This window comes from Cavia porcellus, unplaced genomic scaffold, assembly GCF_034190915.1.
Source record: "Cavia porcellus strain 051 isolate PalLab524CR breed Dunkin Hartley unplaced genomic scaffold, mCavPor4.1 scaffold_49, whole genome shotgun sequence".
Taxonomy (NCBI): Eukaryota; Metazoa; Chordata; class Mammalia; order Rodentia; family Caviidae; genus Cavia; species Cavia porcellus.
Window position 1 is genome coordinate 2841340 of NW_026947532.1, and position 24639 is coordinate 2865978.

The 24639-nt window shown below is 52.2% G+C and overlaps 1 protein-coding gene across 1 annotated transcript; it reads right to left on the reverse strand.

The window, feature by feature from the left end:
• Nucleotides 1-1910: 1910 nt before the first annotated feature.
• Gtf3c5 (general transcription factor IIIC subunit 5) lies at nt 1911-12734 on the reverse strand. Its single transcript, XM_003470757.5, has 11 exons — nt 12318-12734; nt 10228-10447; nt 9841-10039; nt 7933-8128; nt 7046-7150; nt 6044-6158; nt 5572-5652; nt 5302-5399; nt 4215-4297; nt 3487-3629; nt 1911-3150 (listed from the first exon to the last, which is right to left on the reverse strand). The coding sequence occupies exons 1-11, from the start codon at nt 12468-12470 to the stop codon at nt 2984-2986; spliced, it is 1560 nt and encodes a 519-aa protein (XP_003470805.3). The 5' UTR covers nt 12471-12734; the 3' UTR covers nt 1911-2983.
• Between the last annotated feature and the right edge of the window lie 11905 nt (nt 12735-24639).

A 24639-nucleotide genomic window follows, 5' to 3' on the forward strand; every position in this document is an offset into this window, starting at 1 on the left:
TCTGGCTCAGAAGCCAGGGCTGGAGGCCACCTCCAGAATCCAGGCTGGCCTTGTCCCTGAGACCTCACCACCCCCTAGGGCTGCACAGTGTGTGCCTCGGGGCAGATGTCTGCCTGCTCCTGGGCTCTGGCACGGAGCTGACTCCTCGGCCTGGGAGCGCTGACCTCAGCCCCTGGTGGGCACTGTGTGCTGGGAGCAGCATAGGCCAGGAGAGGGGACAAGAGGCTCCGGTGGATGTTCAGCAGGCAAGGGGCTATGGCTTAGCCTGGAAGCTGGCGCTGAGGAGAGCCCAGCAGTAGCCAGGCCCGGAGCAAGGAGCCGGGGGCTCAGCTGGCTGAGGGAAGAGGATGGGCACAGAGGTGAGGGGTGGTGTGATTTTTTTCGTGTGTGTGTGTCTGTGTGTGTGTGTGTGTGTGTGTGTGTGTGTGTGTGTGGTGGATCCCAGGGCCTTGGACAAATCTCCAGTCCTTTACATTTTTAAAAAAGTTTTTTGATAGGTTCTTCCTATATTTACTAAGTTTCCCAGGCTGGACTCAAACATTGGATCCTCCTGCTTCGGTCTTGCAGAGCACTGTGATTACAGGCACTGGCTACCACATCTTGCTACTTAATGTACTTTTATTTTGAAAACCTTACATGTATGTTATAGGAGAAAGATAATCGTTACAGCGGTATCATCAGCAATCAAGACTTTTTTGTCATAAGTAGCAAGAAATAAATTTTACATTTATTTATTTTACATCAGCAGTAAAACCTATAGTCATATATTTCACTTGGGAAATATAGTTATGAACTCCATTTTTTTTGTCCCTGTTAACTACATAAACATCTTCAAAGCTGGACATGGTGGACCCCCATAATCCCAGCACTCAGGAGTCTGAAGCAGAAGGATCACTGTAAGTTCAAGACCTGCATAGTGAGACCTTGTCTCAAAAAGACAAAGGAAAAAAAACCCAACCAACTAAATGAACATTTTCAGTTTGGTATATTCAAAAGCCCTGGCAGGAAAGACACATGACCTTTAGTGTCCAGCATTGTGGTGCAGAACTGGAGTATCCCTGGTCCCATGCTGAGGTGTGGTCACCAGCCCATGGCACTCGTGGGCAGTTAGGGCACGGTTGGAAGGCAGCACCTTGCAGAGGTTAGGCCACCGCGGTCGCCCTCAGAGCAGATGTTAGAACCCAGGCTTCCCCTCTCCTCACTTCCAGGCCACCACAGGCCCAAACTGTCCATGGACCCAAGCCTCCCTTCTGGGGTCCCAAGCCAGCCCTTGAGTGTCCCAGGTATTTTTGTCACAGTGATGGAAAGCCAACATTCAAAGAAGGCCCACGGCAGACCTGGCTGGCAGCCTGGGGCAGGAACTGCACGGCAGGAGCCTGGGCAGCCACATGGCCAAGAAAGAAGGGAGACAGGAGCTGAGGGCTGTGTCCAAAGCCTTCGGGAGCTGCCCTGGGGCCACCACAGCCAACAACAGACAAAGTGGCCCTCGAGGAGCACCTTACAGCTGACTGAGACATGTTTCAGCATGGTCTGAGCTGGCGAGGGCGAGCCTCACTGCTGGCCACGCAGGGTAGGACCTGGAATTGTTCGGTTTTGCCATGGCCTGGACGCAGAGCCATACCACCTCTGGGTTCTTTGCTTTCTTCTGTATGGCGGTCAGTAAATGAGGAGGAGCTGTTCGGCACTTTGTGAACTTTGGGTCCAGTGGTTTTTGCCCAATCCTGGACTAACACAAGTGCTCAGAGTAGGCTCCAGGTGCGCAAGGCCAGGAGTAGTAAACGCATTTTCCACAGATAATGTTTCGCCTTACGAGATTACTAGAAGGATACAAATGCCCTGTTCCCCGAGGAACAGCTGCACTTTGAAAAAAGGTGCAGTTCTTGTGAGGATACTCAGGACTTCTATGCGTGTTTGACAGTTTTAATAATGAAAAGCTTTTATTGAAAAGGGGGGTTTCTGGGAGAGGAATCATGGTGCTTTTTACGACCCAGCTAGACCTTGGGAAGCCCTTGCAGCCTGGGCTCCGGGTGGGTGAGGCCTGGCTGCAGGGGGTGAGGGGAGCCCCGCCTGGGCACCTCCCTCAGATGTGCAGAGACCAAGGCCACCAGTGTTCCAGCCCTGCCACAAGAAGGGGTTTCCCAGGAACCCAGCCAGCAGGAAGGGGCTGGCCTGAGGTCCTTGTACTGAGCTACCTGGGGGGGTCACACACAGAATGGGGCTGATGACCCATCTGTGGCTCGGTACCCTGCTGCCCCCAGGCTCTGGAGGGCACTGTACAGAGGTAGGTGCCAGGGAGGCGGGCGTGGCAGGGACAGGAGAGTCTCTGCTTCCATGCCAGGAGGAACAGGTCACCAGAAACTGCTTCCAGGGACCCAAGTGTCCATTCGGGGAAGTCAGGCACGAGTGCGTCCTTGTCTCATCCAGCTAGAGAGGCACATGGGCCTCGCCCCCAAACAAGGAAAGGAGCAACGGAGGTGCTGCGGGAACCCCAAAGCAGGGGAAACTCCCCGAACCTTGTCCCAGGACACCAAGACTCCCTGCAAGACTGATTTAGTAGGACAATTCTGGCTGGGCCGAGCCTTTACAGCATGACCCCAAACCGGGGATTATCCTTGGCCATTGGTGACCATGGACCAGGTTCCTCGTGGCATAGAGATGCCACCAGAGTCACAAGACCCAGCCAAGATGGCCCTGCCACACACTGTGCCATCTCCGCCTCTGGCTCTGGGTAGGCTCAGCCTGAGAGGCCTTGAGCCCAGGCAGGGTGCAGAAGCATGGAGCCAGGATGTCCCCAGCCATGCAGAGGGCAGAACTGAGCAGCAGGTCACAGCTAGGCCCAGGGCCTGCTCTGCCAGAACCTGGGCTTTCTCTAAGGGCCACTCTCACCATGGTGGCTGGCAGTGGGGACCGTGTATTCCCTGATCCCTCACAGTGGGAGCTGGACACTGGTCTCGCCTTGTCAGCCTGAGGGGCCAGGGCCTGGTCAGACGTAGTCCAGAATCTCCGTCTCCATCTCATTGTCGCTCCCATCTGAGGCCTTGAAGTCTTCCTCTTCCTCCTCTTCCTCCTCCTCCTCTTCCTCCTCTTCCCCAGACTCAAACATCAGCGGTTGTTTTGCACGTTCAGTTTTAGTTGGGCTGGAGAAGAGAGCTGGGCCAGGAAGAAATAAGATTGTGGGTGCCCCGGTGCAGGGTTTCACAGTGGCCCCCAAACAGGCTGGAAAAACTGCCCCCGGTAAGTGAGGTAAGGAAGGGAGGCCTGGCCTCAGACTGCAGCCACTGCCCCCTGTACACCGCCTGTCTCAGACCCCAGGACTCAGGGCCCCAACTCCCATGCCAGGCTGCCTCGGTGGGCAACCAGGATGTGGCCACTGGGCTAGGCCAGGCTCTCAAGGCCTCCCACCCATGGAAGGCAATGCAGGAGGATCTGCCGGGAACCTCTTTCAGGAGCAAGCTCCTGGCCTCCCTCGCCCAGTGTGGCTCTCACCTGGCCTCTTGGAGCGGATGGTCTGCCGGATCATGAGGGACATGGTGTCCCGCAGGTCATCACTGGTCTTAGTGAGGCACCACCCATCCCGCTCTGTGCACAGAGTCTCCATCCCGTCATTACGGTGGATGATCCTCTGCAGCCTGCGGGCAGGGGCTGGCATGAGAGCTGAAGTTCCAGGGCAGCCTGGCCCATGGGAGCCAGTGGGTAGTCGGGGCAGAGGTGGTACAGTGCTGACAGAAATGGCGCTCAGAGGGAAGTCTTGGAGGGAGCGGGCAGTCCCAGCTGGCTCCTTGGGACCTCAAACCGCATACCAAGCCAGGTGTCACCAAGCATACCTTTCTGGAGACAGTCACTGCCTAACCCAGATGTCAAGCCACACAGGACGGGCCACCCTGACCTCCTGTCCTGATGGCTGAGCCTCCAATTCTTTAAGCATCACTAAGAACAAGTGGACAAAAGGTTTCCAGGATCCTGCTCAGCTGAGGGAAGTGAGTTTTGGACCCTTGTGTGAGCAAAGGTGCCATGGTAACCTGGGTCCCTGCAGCCACCGGGGCTGGTTCCTACAGGGGACACTGGGGGCCCAGGTCCTCCACACACAGAAGCACCACTGGTGCCACACTGCTGCCATGACCCAAAAGAGCTGCAGAAACCATGGTCCTGACCACTTCCCAGTGCTGCCTGGAGCCTAGGCTCCGCCCCGTGGCCCAGGCCCCCCAGGTACGTACTCTTCCACGTTCAGGTCACACAGCTGGTAGAACATCTGGCGATAGGGCGGCAGGGCGCCATCCCGGAAGATGTAGACTGAGTCCTGGGGAGGACAGAATAGGGTTAGCCAGGGCCGAGGCAGGCTGTGTTGGAAAGCCCCTTGATGTGGGCTCCCGTGGGGGCCTAAGGAGTTGGTTGTTACCAGGACTGGGGCAGGAATGGAGACCCAGGCTGGTGACCAGATGTGGAAGAAGTGAGCTATGACTCCCCGGGAGGCCAGGGAAGGGAGATGGGGAAGCTGGGACTTAGGGGGCCTCTGGGCAGCCCACCCACATTCCCCTGCACGCTGCCTTGACAGCTTTTCTTGGAGGAAGGCACGGTTTAAAAGGGGTCTGTTTTCTCTTTCCCCATCCAGCACCTGGTTCCAGAGGCAGCCCAGGCTCTGTGACGGCACCCTTGAGAAGACAGCTCACTGGGGCTGCCAAGCCACCTGGCTCTGCAGGAGCCAAGGTCTGTGAAGCCTGGAGGAGCGGCCCCTAGGCCACCAAGCAGCTAGGGCATGGCCACATCCCTCCTATCACCTATCCTCACAATGTCTGCGCTCTGAGGTGGTGGGGGTTCTGTGTGTGGAGGGGGGTAGTGGCTCAGGGATACATCTCCTCTGGGCTGTGGGACAGCACAGAGCCCAAGTTGGGAAGGTACTGGGAAGTGCTGCCTACAGCTGGGTGATGCACAGGCAAAGCTGAGCCCATGAGGGTCCATTCCAGCACCCCCACAGCCTCCAGCTGCACCCCAGATGCTCTGCTTTGGCTCTGAGCCCACATGCACGCCCATCATCCCAGTGGTGGATTCGAGGCCTGGGCTCAGGAGGGGCAGCGCATGCGGCTGCTGGTGCCAGATCCCCTGTGCAAGTCCCATCACCACCCTTAGCTCAAGTGACCCTCAGTCTCCACAACCCCAGGGTTCACGGCACCCCGTGTTCCCTGTGTTTCTGGGAGCCCCTATGGTGGGTGGGGCACAAAGGTGCTGAGTGGTCCCTCCAGACTCACCCTCACCTCAGCCTCCAAGCTCACCCAGGCCCGCACCCTGGGCTCCTGGAGCACCCACCTTGAGCTTGTACTTGTTGGAGATCAGTTTCCGGGTGCTGGCCACCCCCGACGGACCCAGGCCCTGCTTCAGGTCATGCATGCTGATGAGCTGGGTGGCTGGGTGAGGCAAGGGCAGTGCTTTGGTGAAGGGGGGTGGGAACCCCATTTTCCTGCACCCCGCTCTCTCCACAGCCAGCAGGAATGGCCAGCAGGGCCCCAAAGGCACCTCCTGCCTTGCCGCCCACCCTTGCCACGGGGTCCCTCCTGTTGCACGGGCCGGGGCGCTTACGCGTCTTCTTCACGGTGATGGGGAGGCTGTAGTTATAGGTGCTGCGCTTGGCTTTGACAGGCATGTCACTGGAGCCGAAACCTGCAAGCGGGCAGGAGTGGCGGAGCTGGTACCTGGCTCCTGCAATGTCTCTCGAAGGAGGGGCGCCAGCCACCCAGGCTGGGAGCAGACACCACACAAGTGTGAGTGTGTGTATGCATGTGTATGCACATGTGTGTGTCTGCATGCCTGCACATGTGTGCGCGTGTGTGGCCTCACTGTGGTCCTGGGGTGATGGCACATAGCAGGGCCTGCCTCGTGTTCCTAGATCACAGGCGGCCACCCACAGCACAGCCACAACTGTGCTGGGACCTTCATTTCTGTGCTCCCATGGCCCACAGAGTCTCCCAGACTCACATTAACCCTCTGATTATAAAGAGACCTGGAAATGGGAAGACACGAGGACAAAAAGCAAAGCCCCTCGCAGTCCTACCGTACTTCATTCCACAGCGGATTCGGAAATCAAGGACTTGGTAAATCTTGGCCTCTGGGTGTTTTCGGGGGTCATAGCCAAATCGAATCCACAGGCTTCTCCAGGGGCCTGTGATCTGGGGACAGGAAAAGTGCACTGAGAGCCAGCGCCAAGGCCAGGTCCCCCTGTGCTGGGCCAGGGCCAAGCCCCACCAGGAGGCAGCAGAGTCCCAAGAGCAGGGACACCCTGGAGGGGAGGGGCGAGACCAGATGCCTCTACCATGGCACCAGGGACCATATCACTGCTGTCCTTACAGATCAGATGTCTCCGGTCCCCCAGTGGTGCCTCTGAAGGACTTACGTCTAAGGGCGAAGCTATGTGGCACTAGGTGGTCCTCTGGAGTCCCACAGAACTCTGGCCCCTGCCAACTGTCATCTGCCCTCATGGTCTCATATTATGCAGGCTCCCCGTTCCATGGCACCCTCCTCAGCAGCCAGGCTCTCCTCTGCAGGATATCTAGGCACCTCCGCAGAGCCCCCAGTCCCTGCTCTCCTCCTGGCCTGGGTCAAAGTGGAAGCTGACAGGGAAGTCAGGCTCTGAGATCAAGCAGGCTGGAGCCCAGGTGGCCCTGCCACTCGCCAGCTGCCAATCTGTGGTGTGACATGTCCTCTGGACTCGGGCTTGTCCTCAAAAACAGGAAGGGACCTCTGCTGCCACCTCTAGGGAGGAGCAGAGGGTGTGAGGTGTGGTCTTGCCCACTGGCTGGTCCTGGACAAGGCCTCCCCCGGCCTCCCTTACTGCACCCCGAGTGACACTGTAGTATGGCCCAATGTGCCTGTAGTGTCACCAGGAGCCTGTGTGAAACGCTGCAGACTCGGGAAACGGAACCTTTCCAGCCGACTTTGACAAGCAGTCTCAGGAGGCTGGGATGGGGGTGGTGCCAGGTAACAGGGCCCCTGCCGTTTGTGGTCCCAAGATGTCACTTCAGGGTGGAGGACATGCTGCAGACTGGCCCTTACTTACCATGTAATAGGCCATGAAGGGAAGCAAGACCTTCAGCTTGTCGGGGTGGACACTGATGTTTGCCTTCACGGCATTGCGTGACCAGATGGGGCGGATCTCGAACAGCTGAGGAGGTGGAGGCCGGGGAGTGATGAGCATCAGCAGCCCCTGCCCTCCCGGCCAGGCTCCGCTCAGGTCCAGCCCCAGGTCTTTCTGAGGGGGGACTCAAAGGTACAGAGAGCAGGACTTAACAAGTATAGGACACAGGCTGCAGCCGCAGGAGCCCGAAGGGTCTGAGCTGAGACTCCAAAAAGGCAAAGGGGCCCCAGAAGCTTTGTAGGGCCATTGTGCCCAAAGGACATTGAGGCCGCTAGGAACGTGACAGGACAGCTGCTTGGGTCCTTTAGGAACTGCCTGCCCAGCCCCGGAACGCGTCGCCCTGAGCCTAGACAAGGTGAGCGGAGCCAGCAGCTCAGCAGGGCATGCCTTGCCGAAGACCTGCCGCTCCTGCCGAGGGGCACAACATGCAGAGGCCCCTGGTATCCCTTCATCCTCGTCATCCCTGTGGCCGGGGAAGGTGCGGTGCCAGGTGACAGCCCCAGCTCTATGTGCTAAAGGTCCTGGGGCCTGGCACACGGTCAGCTCCCCTGCGGCTGCCAGATGCCAGCCCAATGGTTCTGCTAACTTCCCACAGTGCACTGTGTTCCTCCACATCCAGAGCGGCTGCTTAAGAATCTAGGAAGCATCTGCAGCCTTGGGATTCGGGGTTTAGTGTCCCGGCTACTCCACGTCACAGCAGTAGCAGAGGGACACCCACGTGCTGATGACCAGTGGCAGGGCGGGAGCAGCTGGGAAACATGCAGTACTGACTTGCGGTGGCCCGGCAGAGCCAGCTAGGGCGGACCCACCTTCCTGAGCTCCTCCTCCACCTCCTGGTCTATGGGGTTGGTGCAGGCCTTCCTCCACGTCTGGACTGCAGCCTCCAATGGCTGCATGGGCACATCGGGGTCCTCAAAGTTGACAAAGATGGCATTGTGGGGGCGTCGGGCCCTGCTCAGGCCAATCAGGTTCTCACCCGAGATGGGGGGGTTGTTGTAGCCTTCCCTGGGGACCGAGAAGACTGCTGAGGAGCCTGTGTGCCGCACCAGCGGTCCACATCTGGGGGCCCCTTTCTTGGACACGGGTGAGGAGGTCTCGGGGTGACTGCCAGCAGCAATTCACAGGAGCCCTGGGATGAGACCCAGAGGTCCCAGAGGCTGGTGTCCAGGCAGGGCACTTGTCATGAGCTGGTAGCCTTGCAATTGCATGGAGTCCAGCACAGAGTCCAGTGAAAAGCTGACCAGAGCCCCAGTGTTCATTAGTCAGGGATGTCGAAGCCAGGAGAGGCTCAGCCACTCAAGACCCCATCCACCTTGAGGGAGGCAGGGACGCTGGCTTTCATGGGAGTCGTTTACTGACCTGCAAGGAAGCATCTTCTAAGGAAGTAATGGGCCACCGACATCAGAAGCCTGGCCCCACAGGTGGGACACAGGAGCTGGGGACCCAGCCCCAAGGAGCCCTGATGCAGCCGTCCCTTGAGCATCTAGTGGAGAACGCCCTGTCTCACAGGCATCTCTACAAGCTGCTGCCAAACAGCAGCTTCTCCATCTGTGCATACCCACAGTATGTCCCATTCGAGAGTGAGCCCTGTCCACTCAGACTCAGGTTAATACGGATGTCAATGCATTTCATACTGGGACATTAATAATGGGCAGGCTTCTCATATCCGGGAAATCTCAGTGCCCTCCTTTCAGTTTGCTGTGGACATAAACTGCTCTAAAAAGTCTTAAAACCACTGAGTGCAGTGGCATGAGCTTGTAATCCCAGCACTTAGGAGGCTGAGGCAGGAGGATTGCTGTCAGTTCAAGGTCAGCCTGGGCCACAAAGTGAGTTAGGGTCAAGTTGAACTGCATGGTGAGATTGTGTCTCAAAAAGACAAAAAAGAAGAAAAAGTCTGGAAACACACAAGCAGCAGGGCACATGCTGCAGAACACACCACACCTTGAGGGACGCTGGCCACACAGCTGCAGCGGTCATCTCTGGACATCAGGTCAGAAGCCCGGAGACTGGGATAGGAACCCTGCAGCCAGACCGTCCGTCACACAGCCACGTCTCGGCCCTCCACCCACTGGAGCACTGAGAAGTGCATTCCCGAGCATGGACATCATGCGACTTTTTCTTTCCTCAGTACTGGGAATTGGACCCAGGCCGTCCTATAATGCCAGCCCTTTTAGATTTTTTGAGACAGGGACTCACTCAGTTATCCAGGCAACACTCGACCTTCCAACCCTTCTGCTTTAGCCTCCCAAAGCGCTGAGATTATAGGGATGCGTCACTGTGCCCATCATACAGTTTCATTCAGCTGACTATTGTTTTTTAAATTTGTTTCCTTTTTAGCTTTTTAAAAATGTATTTATTTACTTACTGTGGTTTTTTTAGACTGGGTCTCACTGTGCAGTCCAGGTTGTACTAGAACCTGTGGCAATCCTCCTACCTCAGCCTCCCAAGTGCCAAGATTACAAATGTGTACCACCACACCTGGCTTACCCTTTTTTTCTTTCTTTTTCTTTTTCTTTTTTTTTTTTTTTTTTTTGTCTTTGTGAGACAGGGTCTCACTATGCAGTTCAGGCTGGCCTTGGGCTCACTTTGTAACTCAGGGGACCTGTCCATTTGCTCGGATTCTACTGTCGTGTGGCCCATGAACCAGCACTTTTCATAGCATGAGCATCCGAACATGAACCATGTCGGCATGAAGCGCCACCTTCCCAGGTCCTTACCGGTGCTGGGTCTCTGGACGGTAGAAGTAGTCCACCGGGGTATCCAGGCGGGAGAAGATGGGCGGGGGGATGTAGAGCGGCAGCTCCTGGTGGAAGAAACTCTCCTTCTCAGGCTTGGACATGAACACTTTGTCATACATGGACGTGTGCCTGCCTCCTGCTTCTGTGTGGATGGCCAAGTACTGGAAGTCAGACATTCCTGGAGAGAGAGTGGACAAGTGGCAGACACCCAAGAGAGACACGGGCCCAAGAACTGGCTGCTGCCACACTGATACCCACGTCCTATAGGGAGGTGCTGAGAGAGCCAGGAGGTAATGGTGGAAACGGCAGCTTCCGCCCGAGACCACAAAAGGCCCAGAAACACCCCGACTCCAGAAATGTTGTTACCCTGGAATTTAAAAATGGTGGAGACAATGCCCAGGATCTCCAAGTCGTAGGTGACCTTCGGGTGGGCCTCAGCCTCCGGTAGCCCTCTCTGCCACTGAGTCTTCTTCCTGATCCGCAGCAGCAGGCTGCTGGTGCTGAAGCGGTTGGCACACACAGGGTGGCAGTACAAATCCTTGGGCCGGAAGTATAGCTCTAGCCTCTTGGTGGGGTCCGTGTAGATCTGTGGCAGGGCAGAGGGGGACAGAGGGAGGCAGTGAGCGATGCAGCCAGTGAGTGACTGCTCTTCTCTTGCCAAAGCCTGATGCTGACCTAGGAAGGGCTGGGAGCCTCTGGTCCCTTCTGAGCTCTTAATTTCCCCGAAGACTCCGTGTGGGGTGGGGGTTGGGGGCACTGGGGATTGAGCCCAGAGCATTTGCAATGTGCTACACCCAATCTTCTTTTACTTTTTGAGATAGGGTCTCATAAATTGCTCAGGCTTGAACCTGGGATCCTCCTGCTTCAGGATTAATCCCAGAGATTACAGGTGTGTGCCACCATTCCTGACTCAGAAGACTCATTTTAAAAATCCAAGTCCTGGCCAATTGTAATCCCAGCACTCGGGAGGCTGAGGCAGGAGGACTGTTGAGTTTAAGGCCAATCTGTCCCCAAAAAACAAAACCAAAAAGCCGCCCCTGTAAATGTCATCACAACTTGACTCTCCTACCACAGGTGCTAGGACCATCCTCGGCTTACCTTAGAGGTAGCTGAAGTTTGCAGAATAGGAGAGCTGCCCAGGGGGCTATGAGTTCCACAAACCACCCATCCTGCTGCAGGGCTGAATGTGGTATTCAGCCTCCTGTACAGATGCTTCTAGGTTTGTAGCGATGGAATCAACCAGCAGTAACCTCTTTGGCCTGCTACTTATAACTTCTGAAGCCCTAGTTCTTTCTCCTTAAAAACTTTTCCCCACCTCATGGCACTGTTACAATTTAATGAAAACAAGGATAAAGCACTTAGCCTGGTGCCTAACCCACAGGTAACGCTCAACACAGGTTGCTCCACACAGGGTGAGAGGGATGCTGGGACTGTCGGGTGTGGGGGGCTGAAAGCAGCAGCAGTGAACATGGGGAGGTCACTGCATGCTGGTCTGCTGACTCCCCATACCCTGGACAGCCTGACCCTTGGGAAGCACTTAGGAGCAATTTGGGGCAGGAATGCAGGTTCCCAGGGAGCCCTGATCCTCAGGATTCCCCTTTTCCTGAAGCACCTGTGGGCCTTGATGGAGTGGAATAAGGATGCGCTTGCAGGCACAGATGAGGTGATCAAGAAACAAGAGCAGAATGGAGGAGTCATAAAAGTCCCTCCCCAGAGTTGGCATGCTATCCTTGGGTACAATCACCCCTGGGGTTAGTGACAGGAAGGGTTCTGTCAAGACTAGACAAATAAATAAGCACAAAGGGACCAGATGACCAGGGCTTTACTAGCCTCTGCTGCTGCTTAACAATTGGATCCTGAAATGCAGACACTGACAGTTCCTATCCTGGGAGATTCTAAGCATCTAAATTGGAAAGTGTCTAGCACAAAATAAGATGTCTTCTACCACCATCATTCAAACTAATAAGAACCGAGTCCACAGGGATTTTTTGGTGTTTGTTTGTCCTCTTTTGGGTCCTGGGGATTGAACTCAGGGACTTCCCACTTAGAACATCTCAGCCCTTATTCATTCATTTATAACTTTGAGACAAGATCATGCTAAATTGCTAAACTGACCAGGCTGGGCTCCAACTTGCAGGTGGCTAGAGTCCTGGGATTCCAGGCCTGTGCCGACACGCCTACCTGATTCGTTTTTAATCTCCCTGTGATCTAGAGATAAGGATGAGGTAACTCAGCACACTGTAGTAGATGCGCTTCAACTTAGGACAGACAGGATGCCCTAGAATCCACTGAGTTTCTGCACAAACCCTTCTGCTGGGGATGGAGCCCCGCCCACTAGCCTCTCGGACACGCCGTTCTCGGTTGCCAAGGGAATCACCCCGCCGTCTGGCCCCGCCCTTCGGCTGCAGTCCAGCGCGGTCCCTCCCGCGTTGTCCAGGAGATTCTCGGCTACTTACTCGGGAGATGCCTTCCTCGCCACCCAGGGTCTGCAGCATCTTGCCCACGTCGCGCACCCCGCCCGGGTACTCCACGCACACCAGCCTTCGCTCTCGCGGCAGGTCCAGAGGGTTGGCGGCCATCGGGTCCCCGCCGGCCGTCTCCGTCGCCATCCCTGCTCTCCTGGCCGGGCCTGCCAAGGTGCGTCCCCTAAGGCTCCCCCAGAAGCCCAGCCTCGATGGTTCCACAAAGGAATAGTTCCGGTTTCCCTCTACGCTCTCGTCCCCCTAAATCCTCAGGCTTTGCGAGACCCGAAGTTTTCCGGGGAGCAAAGGCCAGGACAGAAGCCCCATGGAGTTCGGGATAAAAGACGGAAAAGTCCTCGACTTTTTATTTAAAATGAGTAGGTTAGGCTGAGGGGGCGGGGCAAGAGCGGTCTCACCTACCAGCCAGCCAGGGGGAAGGTTATAAAGACACCAGCGATTTTAGCCAATAAGGAGTCCTGAGAAAACCAGGTCCCACTCCGCGGGTGCTGTCCAGTAGAAAATCACGATTTGGCCGGATTCCGAGCCTCTTGCTGATATTTTGCCCAATGAGGGATTGGGGGCGGGCCCGACACGCACTTCCGGCGCGCCTCCTGGCATCTGGAGTTGATTTCCGGTGTCCGGGTTGCTGGACTTCCAGATTGTCGAGCTAGCTCACTAAAGCGTTTCTGAGGCGTCTGAACCCTTAGGGAGTTCTGTGTGGCGATGGGAGAGAAGCAATGGGTGTGCTAAATGCTTTTTTTACCATCACGCGCAGAATGCCTTCGGGGGCAGGATGCAGGCGGCCCAGGTGGTTAATTAGGACAGTGTTTAGCCCGCGGGGTGTGCTCCGAATGTATATTTGTCTTTATATTGCAAGTGAAAGACGGAGCCAGGAGCCGTAATTCTGAAAGAAGGGCTCCTGATTAGAAGTTTCCTCGAAATAAGTTCCACATATTTCAACAGAGCTACACAAGGTAGACCCTGACCTACCCTCGCCAGCAGGAATTATTTGGGACATACAGTAAATATCCGCCGAAGACTTTAATTGAGCCGTTTGTTTTGTTTGCTAAACACAACACCCCCTTCTGCCCATTGAAGGAATTAGTACGGCAAAGCCGATTCCAAACTGCCTGGAACTTTAGTGGACCCACCCTCCAGTTTAATGGCCCGCTGGCTTCACTTGCACTACTTGGTTCTGTTTAAGAAAGCGAGTGATCTTTCTAGAGTGAAATCTAGAAGTTATTTTAATGTAGAGAAAATTTTAAAACTTCTAGTTCTAATACTATTCATATTTCTAACACTGTTCAAGGACAAGACCGGGAGACAGCCTGTTCACCTGCTTAGAAAGCTACAAACTTAAAAGAGTTGACACTCTGGATGCCAATTGCAAGATAATTGTAACTCAGCCAGGGAGGAATGTTTCTTTTACTGCTTAGTCCCAGAGAGTTACTACTTCAGGGACACCTCTGCCCAGTCTCAGACAATGATAGATTCTTCCTCTAAGTTGTACGATAGTAACCTCATAAGGTTGCTGTTTCTCTAAGAGTGAATTCTGTCTAGCAACTAAGGATAAAGATGTGTAACCAACTGTGGGATATTATGTTATCTGCCTTCTGTACCTACCTGCAGTGTGCAAACATATCAAAACCCAAAGCTGACTTAGGGCTAATGATTTGGAATTGAGATTCCCGTCAGCCGGCCAGCATAATAAAGCTGTGGGCCTTCCCAAGTTCCTCTGACAGCCATGTCTGATCAGGTCCTGTATCCTGTAACAAAATCATCTCATCTGCCCCTGTTGCAGGAGCTCTCTTGAGATAGGGTAGAAGAAATGAAGTGAGCTAGAAACACAAAGGAATCAAATTGTTAAAAGTTGTGTTTTAAAGAAAAACTGCAGCTTCAGAACACAAGCCGGGGTTTACTTTTTTTCTTCTCCGAAAACAGCAAACCTGAGTGACCTCCTTCAGCTGCCAGTGAGTCTGCCCATTCCCTTTTGCTCACAAATGGTCTCCTCTGGCCCATGAACGGACACTCTTTGACATTTTCTAGAGGAAACTAAGGGTGGACCATCCTCTCCCACACTCTAAGACTAAGACTGAGGCTATAAATTGTTGGGGTCTTTGCCTAAGTCCCCAATCCCCCAAACGGGTGCACAGCAAAGGCCCAAAAAAATGAGACAAGTGGCCTGGTCTTTAGGACTCCAGGAAGACTAAAATCCTCTGCAGAGTTGGTTACTCTGCTAGCCAGCCGACCGACTGACCCTGGGTGGCCCATATTTAATCAGAAAAGCAGGAGTTGAGCGGAAAACTTGGGAAAACTGAGCAGGACCTTGGAAGGGGTTCAAGGAAAACAGATGATACTACTTAAGGAAAACTACCCCTAAAGTGTCCAGGTGGCCTCAGCTGTGGCCTGTCTTGCCCCCTGAGGCATCTCCCATCAGAGCATCACTTCCTGAGTACAGGACCCATCTGTCTGGCTCATTGCTGTCCTCCCAGGCCTTGACACCCAGCTGGCCGCACAGCAAGTGCTGGAGAAAGATTTCTCAATGGGACCACTTGACTCATTCAAGCCTTCAGTTCAGTCTGGCACCTACGGCCACCGGGCACTAAATAAAGGCTGATCTAATAGAGATGTGTCCTTGAATGCCTGGGAACCAAGGACAGGCTGTGGGTGAGGAGATGACAAGGGCCAATCTCAGAGCTTTGGTCCTGCCTGGGACCCACAGCAGGGAAGGCAGGCCAGGAGCAGAGAGACCAGGAGGAACCCAGAGAAAGGCATGGCACCCACACAGGCACCCATTTAACAAGTGCTCCCCTGCACGGTGGGGTCTTGAGCCAGACTCTGATGGGCCATCCAGAGCTCACGTTTGTGGGGCAGAGACGGCTAACGAGAAATCGGGCTGGGGTGAGGCTCAGTGCTGGAGCTCTGGCAGCACTTGTAAGTCTCTGGGTTGGGGTCCCAGTGCCCCCTTCCAAAACTACACCCCTTGTAATACCAAGTATGGGCACGGAGCACTGGGGAAGAACATCGGTCCATCTTACGGTTTCCTGTAATCAGCCCCGCCATGCATGTCACCCCACGCACACACCTGGCCCCTTTTCCCAGACCCAGGAAGTCACAAAGTGAGTTCTCAACCTCCATCTCCTGGCCCAGGCCCAAGCCCTAAAGAGATGCCAGACCCACCCCTGGGCTGTCCCAGTGTCCAGCTAGCCCCTGATGGACCGATTTGGGGTCGGGTACACAGCCATTCTGTCCTCCAGGATGACCGAGAGCGGTGGAAGGGGCTGCTGGTTGCTTGACCACACCAAGTCCTGCGGGGCAGGAGCAGAGGGAAAGGCCCTAGGTTCGGTTCCCAGCACTGCAAATAAAAAGTTCCTTTTGAGGCTGGGGATTTAGCTTACTGGCATAAGCGCCTGCCTTGCAAGTGCGCAGTCGTGAGTTCGATCCCTGGTACCAAAAAAAAAGTTCCTTTGGACTCCAGAATCTGAGTACTCCTTCCTGGGCCTCCGTCTGGGCTATGTGGCACCCTGGACAGGAAGAAAAGAGTCATGTTTGCCTTTGACCACGAGAAGGAGCAGAGCGCTCTTGTAGGCAACATTGCCACCTGGTGGTCATCATTGCCCATGACACGTGATGGTCAGAATTGTCCGTTGCCGTCCAAGAAAAACACAAAGCGTCACCAAGGGCAGCGAATCCAGGTCCTCGAGGGAGGTCCTCGAGGGAACGCGATGGCCCCACTGCTAGTGACAGATGAGGGAGACAGGGCCTGGGCACCGCTTTTGGCTCCTGCCCAGAAGTTTCCCAGTGAGACAGGCAGTCCCGAAGGGCACACTCCTTCCTAAGCAGCCCGTCATTCCTAAGCAAAACTGAACCAGTAAACCCCAGTCTACACTACAGAGTTTGTTCAGACACAGTTTAACCTCAACATTTTTAAAGATGTGGAAGAGGCAGATTTACAAGGAAGTTATTAAGGGGGAAGCATCCAGAGCGCTCTGGGGCTTTGGCCTCTTTGTGACTGCCCAGGGAGGTCCCTGTGGTCAGTCTGCACATGTGGCCATGCCTTCATAAAAGGTGTTTTAACACCTGTTGCGTCCGCTCTGGCTTGCCCTCCGTCACACGGCGCTGGCCCTGGCGCCGCAAGACATGAGGTGGTGGCAGCTCTGGGAAGGGGGCCTGGGGAGCAGCCCTGGGTAGAGTGATTGGAGTGGATGGGTGTTGTGGGTCACCTTTTGTGGAGTGGCCTTCAGGGTGCACACCCCTTCCACTGTTTGTGACAGGTCACTCAAGCCAGGACAGGAAAGCCCAGGGCCAAAGAAGAGAGGAACAGAGCCGCAGGACTGCGGGGAATTCCCTTCCACCTGCAGAACTCAGGGGGGCGCCGCCTATGTGGAGACCCAGAGGGCGGCCTCTCGGGAAATGTAAACAAAGATTACACAGGAGAAGCCAAGCACATCAAGAAGCCAGCTGGCCCTCAGGGCTGAGAATCAAGAACTACCATCCACCCCACCCCCGCCCCCACCGTAAGCCAACAGCAGGTTGGGAGGACAGGCTGCGCTGACCACAACTGGGGTGCAAAACAACTGAATGCCCGTATGGTTTGGCTGACTGCAGGCCTGCGGCGGGTGATCTGGGCATCTCTGCGGGAGATGACAGAACGCAGTACAGGGACTGTGGCCAATCCCTTCTGTCTTGTTTATGAGGTCCATCATTGTTCTCACTGTTTTGTACCAATTTATCATTTTGTTTTATTCAACGCTCTGTTTTGATTGGTTTTATTCTGGGGTTTTTTTCATTTGATTTTGCTATGTATGATGGAATGGACAACTGTTGTGAAAATAACAAGATGTATTATGGAGTTGTTGATTTCCTGTTATCCTGCTTCGAAGTCCTGTGCCACTTACACGGCTTTGTTTTGATTGGCTTTGCTCTGTTTTGTTTTGTTGGGTTTTATTCTTTTTTAAAATAATAATAATAAAAGAATCGCACGGGATATAGCAGTCGTTCTTGGGGTTGTGTACTCAAAAGAACTCAACTTGGGGGACTGAGGCGGGGTTCCGGGGGGCCTCTGCACACCCTCGCTCACGGCAGAGCGATTCCCGATACCGGAAGGTGAAGGCACCCCGAGGGGGCGTCCCCCGCAGATGAATGAATCAGTGGAGTGAGGGTGGCCTGTCTGCGGGCGCAGTGCAGCCCTCAAAGGGAGGAAATGCAGACAGAGACCACATGCGTGAGCCTTGGGGCCCTGGGCTCGGTGACACAGTTGTGACAGCTGAGGTGGGGAGCAGTTCAGTAGTGTCAAGTCCTCTCCCCTCAAACCCCCCACCTCCAGTCTTCAAGGAGGGACTGGGCCAATTACCTCAGGTTCCTCCCAGTGACTCCTGCTCTCCGGGCTCCCCAGTGGGGAATGTGGCTTGGCTGTCTGCCCAATGCCCCCTCCCACCCACCTCTCTGGAGATGTGGTGGGGAAGTCACTCCCGAGGTGGCAGAGATCCGGGAGGGATCCAAGCCCATGACCCTCCCAGCACCGGTAGCCCGCCAGGCCCCTGTGCATTCGGAGTTCTAGCCCTGTGGTCTTCGCAGATACAACAGCTGTCAATCAAGCACCTGTGACTGATGTTCCTCCCCCAAATGTCACAGTGACAGCTGTGTCTGTCCTGGATGCCCCACACCTACTCCAGCTGGTGTCTGCCCTGACTGCAGCAGGCTTGAATTTGTACCAAGCAGAATTAAATTTGGACCAATCAGTAGGCTCAGATCACAAGGCTTGAGTTAGGACATATTTGGACCAATCACAGGCCTGTTGCTGCTATACAAGAACTAGCTTTCTGGGTTTCTTGGGTTGGGGTAGGAGGAGCCAGGAAGTGGAGTGGGGGCCACCCTGGGCTAGGGAGGGGCATGGGACTTAGTGCTTCATGGGTGCAGAGTTTCAGTGTTGCAAGAAAAAGCATTCTGGGGATGGATGGCGGCAAGGGTCACACAACAGTGTGTGTGTGTGTGTGTGTGTGTGTGCGCGCGCGCGCATGACTGAAAACACTACTAAAAATGGCCGAGATGGCTGGGTTTTGTTATGTGTGTTTCACCATGAAAGCTGTGAGCTGAAGATTTGATTCTTGTCAACACTTAGGCAGGATGGAAGCTCTATATGGTCAGGAATAAATGTGACGGCACAGAGCATACAATAGTAACTCACAACAATAATTTGTTTTCTCTTTCTTTCTTGTTTTTTTTTTCTTTTTTTTGAGACAGGGTCTCCCTATGCAGTCCAGGTTGGCCTTGAGCTCACTCTGTAGCCCAAGCTGTTCTCAAACTCACAGTGATCCTCCTGCCTCAGCCTCCCGAGGGCTGGGATGACAGGTGTGCACCACCACACATGGCTGTTCTCACTTTTGGTAGGATTCACACAGAAAGGAACTGATTAGGATTGGGTGCCCAGCCCTGCTCTGTGTCCGCGCTATAGACAGGGCACGAATCTGGGTGCACAGTTCTGGTGTACACGCTGACCTTGGACTGGAACCTCTGAAACACAGCCAAAAAAATCTTCCTTCTTAAATTGATTATCTCAGGAATTTTTTATGGCAGAAAGCTGCCAGCACACCCACGGGATAGATCATAGCTTCCACAGCTTTCTCAATGAGCTCGGGAGCTGAAGATGGTGCTCTTAACCAGCAATAACAGACAGCAAAGCATGACCCAACCACCTGATGACTAGCAATGAGCAAGGAATTACCCAGAAGGTCTATGGGAAAGATACTGCCCGGCCAGCAACCCACTCGTATGAGTATAAAAATACTTTTGCTTGAGGCTTGGAGTTTAGCTCAGCGGCATAAGTGCCTGCCTTGCAAGTGGGTGACCGTGAGTTCGATCCCCAGTACTGATAGAAAAAAAGACCAAAAAAAGATACTTTTGCTTGAATTTTCTTCTATTTTTTATAGGAACGTTGATCATTTGTTACTGTTTCTTTCCTTGTCCTAAATAGGTATTTCTTTCATACTTAATTTTGTGTTTGTCTTCCTATCAACTGAGGAATGGATGAAAAAGATATGATATTTTTATACAATGGAGTACTACTCAGCCATAAAGAAGGATAAACTGGACACTTTTATAGGTAAATGGATGTACCTTGAGAACACACTTATTAGTGAAATAAATATGACACACATATGTAAGCATCATACTGTTTCATTAGTGTGACAACCTAAAAGAAAAAAATGTAAAGAAAAAATAGTTCTTAAAAAATAGTTAAGATAGTTATACTACTGATTTCTCTGCTTTCACTGAAGAGAAAGCTTTGTGCTGGTGTTGTTTGAATAATTCCATGCAGATTTACTGTCCTCTGGGTGAGAGATTTGGGGGTGACAATGGGCAATGTGTGTACCATCACTGCCTTCTGATGGATGTATTTTGAAATTTTATTGTATTTTTCCTCTTCTTCTTTTCTCCTCCTCCTCCTTCTTCTTTAATTTTATCCTTGAATAAAAAGATTTGAAAAAAAGAAAAAGAATTTTGTGTTTATTATTAATTTTTGCAGTGTTTAGGCTCAAACCCACATGCTAGCCCAGCATCCTCCCACGAGGCTGCATCCCCAACCCCAATCTTGTATTCTTAAATTACATCTTTTGGCCTAAAGAAAGATCCTGAACTTGTCTGAGCTTCAAGTCCTGTGAGATTTAGCGCCAGCTGCGGTCCCTGACAAAGACAGAAGACACAAGCAAACTGGTCCGCCCGTTGCCACATGCGGAGGCTTTGGTGTCTGCATAAAGGACCACATAGATGGTGGTGCGCCCATAAATCGCATCACCTAGTGACGCGGGTGGTGTGTGCATGCCCTACGATGCTCACACAGTGGTGTTCTCAGGGTCGTCCCCACCCCTGAGTGGCGCCATTGCTTCCCCTCCCTTAGGCTCCTCCACACTTCGAATTTCTCCAACGCTTCTGCCCAGCACTCAGAGGTATCAGTCTATTTTAATAAAAATGACCTTTTGCACAGAAGTGTAACATGCATCCCTAAAAGCACACAGTCTCACTCTGTTGCTATAACTGAATACCACAGACTGAGTGATTTATAAATATGAAGGTTTGGTCTGCTCAGCATTCTGGAGCTCGAGGGCCTACAGGAGGGGCTGTATCTGGTGGAAATGCTGGTGCTTGCCTCTGCCAGGCTTCTGGTCCCGTGTCTGAGGCCTCAGACATCATGAGGAGAGAGAGCCCTTGGTTCTGCGCCTGTCTGATTGATCTATGGAATCCATGAATGATAATAGATGCAATGGTTGTTTTCAGCCACTCTAATTTGGGGATTATTTGTTACGCAGCCAGTGTAAGCAGACCAGGTGTTTTGAATTTCCCAGCATTATACATAGAGCCGCTATGACCACTCCTATGCCCGTCCTCTCTGTGACAGCGAGTGTTCCTTGGTTTTGGTGGGAGACCCGGGGTGCAGAGACTGAGTCCCTGGAAGGTCGAGGGTTGGATTGAACAAGGGGCTGACGACGTGTTTTCCACAGTGGCTGTGTGTTTTCCACTCCTGCCATCAGTGTTTGAGGGTTCCAGCTGCCCCATCCTCTCCAGTCCTTCTCTGCCAGCCGTACCAGTGGGCTGCAGCAGCACCTTGTGCTGTCTTCATGTGGATTGTTTTTCTGCACTGATGATACTGAGCCTCCTGTCATATGTTTATTGACCTTTTAGGTGACTTATTCTGTGGACTTCTTTCAAAGCTTTGGGGCACATTTCAAATCAGATTACTTTGTGTTATAATAAAATACAACTTTACCATATGTCTTAGTTACTTTTTACTCATCACTGAGACAAAATACCTCAGGCCCAAAGTTGGGAAAGGAAAGGTTTATATCTTACAAGTTTTGGAGGTTTCAGTCCTAGTTGGCTCCAAGGCAGGGTGGCATGGCTGGGCCACACTTCAGGAACCAGCAAAAGAGCCAGACACGCCTTTTTTCTGCCATTACATCACATCCCGGCTCCACCCCTAGGTGGGTGTAGCGCTCACACCCCCAATCCAAGCTCTGGACAATGAGCCAATCACAGATGCACAATGCAAACGCATGAGGCCTGTCAATACCGTGACACCATATTTCATTTTAGAAATTCTTTATGGAGTCTAGAGTCCAGTTCATTCCCAGAGGTGTGCATTGTGAAACATTTCTGTCTGTACAAAGCCTGGCTTTTCACTTTATGTTGTCTTTTGAGAAGGAAAAGTTTTAGCTTTGATATAGCTAAAATAGATATTATCTAATAACATAATGTTTAACTGAAGTGTATTTTTTTTCTTTTATTGTTGTGGTTCGTTTTGTGATATACTAATACATCTTTTCTTATTTCTAAATTCATGATATTTTATATTTCCTTCTGGAAGCTTTGTAATTTTAGTTCTCAGATTTTCTCATCGTTATGATGGGACCAGCTCCATCGCACAAGCGTCTCTCTGTCTGTCTCTGTCTCTCTCTCTCCCCTTCCCCCTCCCTTCTTTTTCCCCTCACGTTAAAATATATTCCAACATCTACCATGATCTTTTTCTTTGATCCATGCTATTTAGAAGTATATTTAATATCAAAAATTGGAGATTTTAAGGGTTCTCTTCCATTATCCCCTTCTGTGATCAGAGAATGTATTCTTCATGGTTCAGTTCTTTGAAATCTGTTTATTTCTTTGCTTTGTGACACTGAGGATGAAACCCAGGGCCTTCACCCCGAGCTACACATCCCCGTCTCTTTTTAATTTTTATATCTTGAAATAAGATCTCACTAGGTTGCTAAGTTGCCTGATTTGAGCTCAGACTTATGATCCTCCTGCCTCAGCCTCCCAGAGTGCTGGGATTGTGGGTATACACCACCTGTAAGAATTATTTAAAGTAGACTGGGACTTGCTTTGGTCCCAGTGCATGGTCATACTGGAATAGTGTTCAGGGATCGAACTCACGACTGCCTGCTTGCAAGGCAGGCGCTTATGCCGCTGAGCTAAACCCCCAGCCCCTGTTCCAGGTACTTTTAAAAAAGTATATTCTCCAGGAATTAGTACAATGTGTCATAGTTTTCCTGTTTTGCTTTTTGTTTTTGCTCTTTAGCCTTTTCGTTCTGTAGAGATATGTTATAAATTTCCCACTGTGGCTGCAGCTTTCCTGTTCCTCCCTCTGCGGAGTATGTTAGGATACACAGTATTTAAGGTCACATCGAGATTATGTATGTACAGATTTTACCATGTTACATATTCCTGATAAGTTTCCCTAGAGTCATCCTGAAACTTCTTCTTTATCTCTAGTAAAGTTTAAAATGTGTGATATTTTATAGCCATGAGAGATTTGCCCTAATTAATGTTCTTATGATATATGTCTTTTTCCATCTTTCTAGCTTAACTCTTACTGCAACCTTACATTTTAAGTCCGTCTCTTGTAAACAGAGTATAATTGTGGCTTTTCTTCCTAAAATGCTTTGTGCTTTAGCTGGAAGGTTTAATCTTTTTATATTTAATGTAAACCTGATGTATTTGGGCTTGAACGTTCATAGTCCCACTTGGTTTTCTATTTGTCCTACTTGTTCTGTTCTTTTCCTCTCTCTCCTTCTTTATACTAATTACATTTTATTGTTCTAGTTTCTCTGTAATAAAATTCTGGGTCTGGTGGTACATGCTTGTAATCCCAGCACTCAGAAGGCTGAGGCAAGATGATTCCCATGAGTTTGAGGCCAGCCTAGGCTACTTTGTGAGTTCAAGACCATCCTACACTACACAGAAAGATTCTCTTCCTCTCAAAAAAAAAAAAACCCACAAAACACCCCAAATATCCACCACAACGAGTAGTTGCATAGACTTTTGCTGGTTACCCAAGAGATTACAGTACAAATCCTGGATCTACTGAAGTCCAGCACTGTCCACAGGAGTACTTCCACCCCCACCCAGGACAATGTGAAGACACAGTTCGCCGCCTCCTGCCTTCTGCACGTGTATCATATCACCTACATGTGTGCATGCACTCTTAACCTATTGAGGTACCATTTACACGCACTAAGGACGCACAGTGAAGGGTACAGTTTTTTTTTTTTAAACTCATTTTTTTTTAATTTTTTTGTTTTTTTTTTTTGCGGTACAAAAGATGGAACTCACAACCTTGCGCTTGCCAGGCAGGCACTTACGCCACTGAGCTAAATCCCCGGCCCAAGGGGTACAGTTTGAGGAGTTTATAAATAAAGTGTAGCCACTATGTCAACCACAATGCAGAATAATCCGATCGTTCCAAAGCAGCCTCTGTTCCCTACGTAATGTGTAACCCCCGCCAGCGGCCCTGGGACAGGCTGGGTCCTTCACATCCCTTATTGAACCAACACCAACTCCCAGAATAGGGCCAGCATTTGCTGGGCAGGGGGCTCAGGCAACACAGGACCCCTCCAGACAGACTGGGGCCCCCCAGACCATCTCAAGGGGAAACGGATTCAAAGGAGAGTGGGGTTCCCAATAGCCAGAGGGGCAAATCAGCTTAAGATGCCCAATGGAACTCATTGCAGACTCCTGCCCCTGCACTCCTCCCTGGGGTTCTCTCTCTCCAGAGGCGGCCCCAGAATCTTGGGGTGGGGTCATCCTGGGTTTCTGACCCCACTGGTGTCCCTGGCTTCTCAGCTCACCCCGCCTCCCAAATGCACCAGGAGCTCCTCTCTCCCACCACACTTCCCCTCTAAACTCTCTCGCTGAAGACAGCCTGCTACAAGGCTCCCACACCGCCCACGCGTGACCCAAAGGTGCCTGGTGAAAAGCCACCCCCGTCCCTCACTCCAGATTCTCAGACCATTATTTTCTGTGGAGGTGACGAATGCGATCAGTTTATTTATCTCTCGAGATAATCTATATAGCTATAGTGTTTTAAATTATATGTTTACGTGTTTTGTAATACAATACGTAAGTATTTGATTTTTTTTTTTTTTTTTTTGAGACAGGATTTCACTAAGTAGCCCAGGTTGGCCTCAAACCTCCTGCCTCAGCCTCCTGAGTGCTGGGAGGACAAGCACAACATTGCATACTCATGCCCCATCCTGGTTTAAAAAGTGAGCAGCGAGGGCTGGGGATTTCTCTCAGGGGTGTAAGCAGCTGCCTGGCAAGCGTGAGGTTGTGAGTTTGGTCTCTGGTACAAAAAGTGGGCAGATGGGGCTGGGGATTTAGCTCAGTGGCATAAGCGCCTGCCTTGCAAGCAGGAAGTTGTGAGTTCGATCCCTGGTACCGATAAAAACGAAAAAGACAAAAAAAAAAAAAAAAAAAAGTGGGCAGATGACCCTCAACTGAGCTGTACTGTTCTGCTTGTCCTGTACCACACAGCTGTTTCTCGGTC

Coding starts and splice junctions, on each gene's coding strand:
- Gtf3c5 (XM_003470757.5), bottom strand. CDS start 12,470: ATGGCGACGGAGACGGCCGGCGGGGACCCGATGGCCGCCAACCCTCTG. Junction 7,151..7,932: donor TGGAGGAGGAGCTCAGGAAG/GTGGGTCCGCCC, acceptor CCACCTCCTCAG/CTGTTCGAGATCCGCCCCAT. Junction 3,630..4,214: donor TGTGACCTGAACGTGGAAGA/GTACGTACCTGG, acceptor CCCTGCCCGCAG/GCTGCAGAGGATCATCCACC.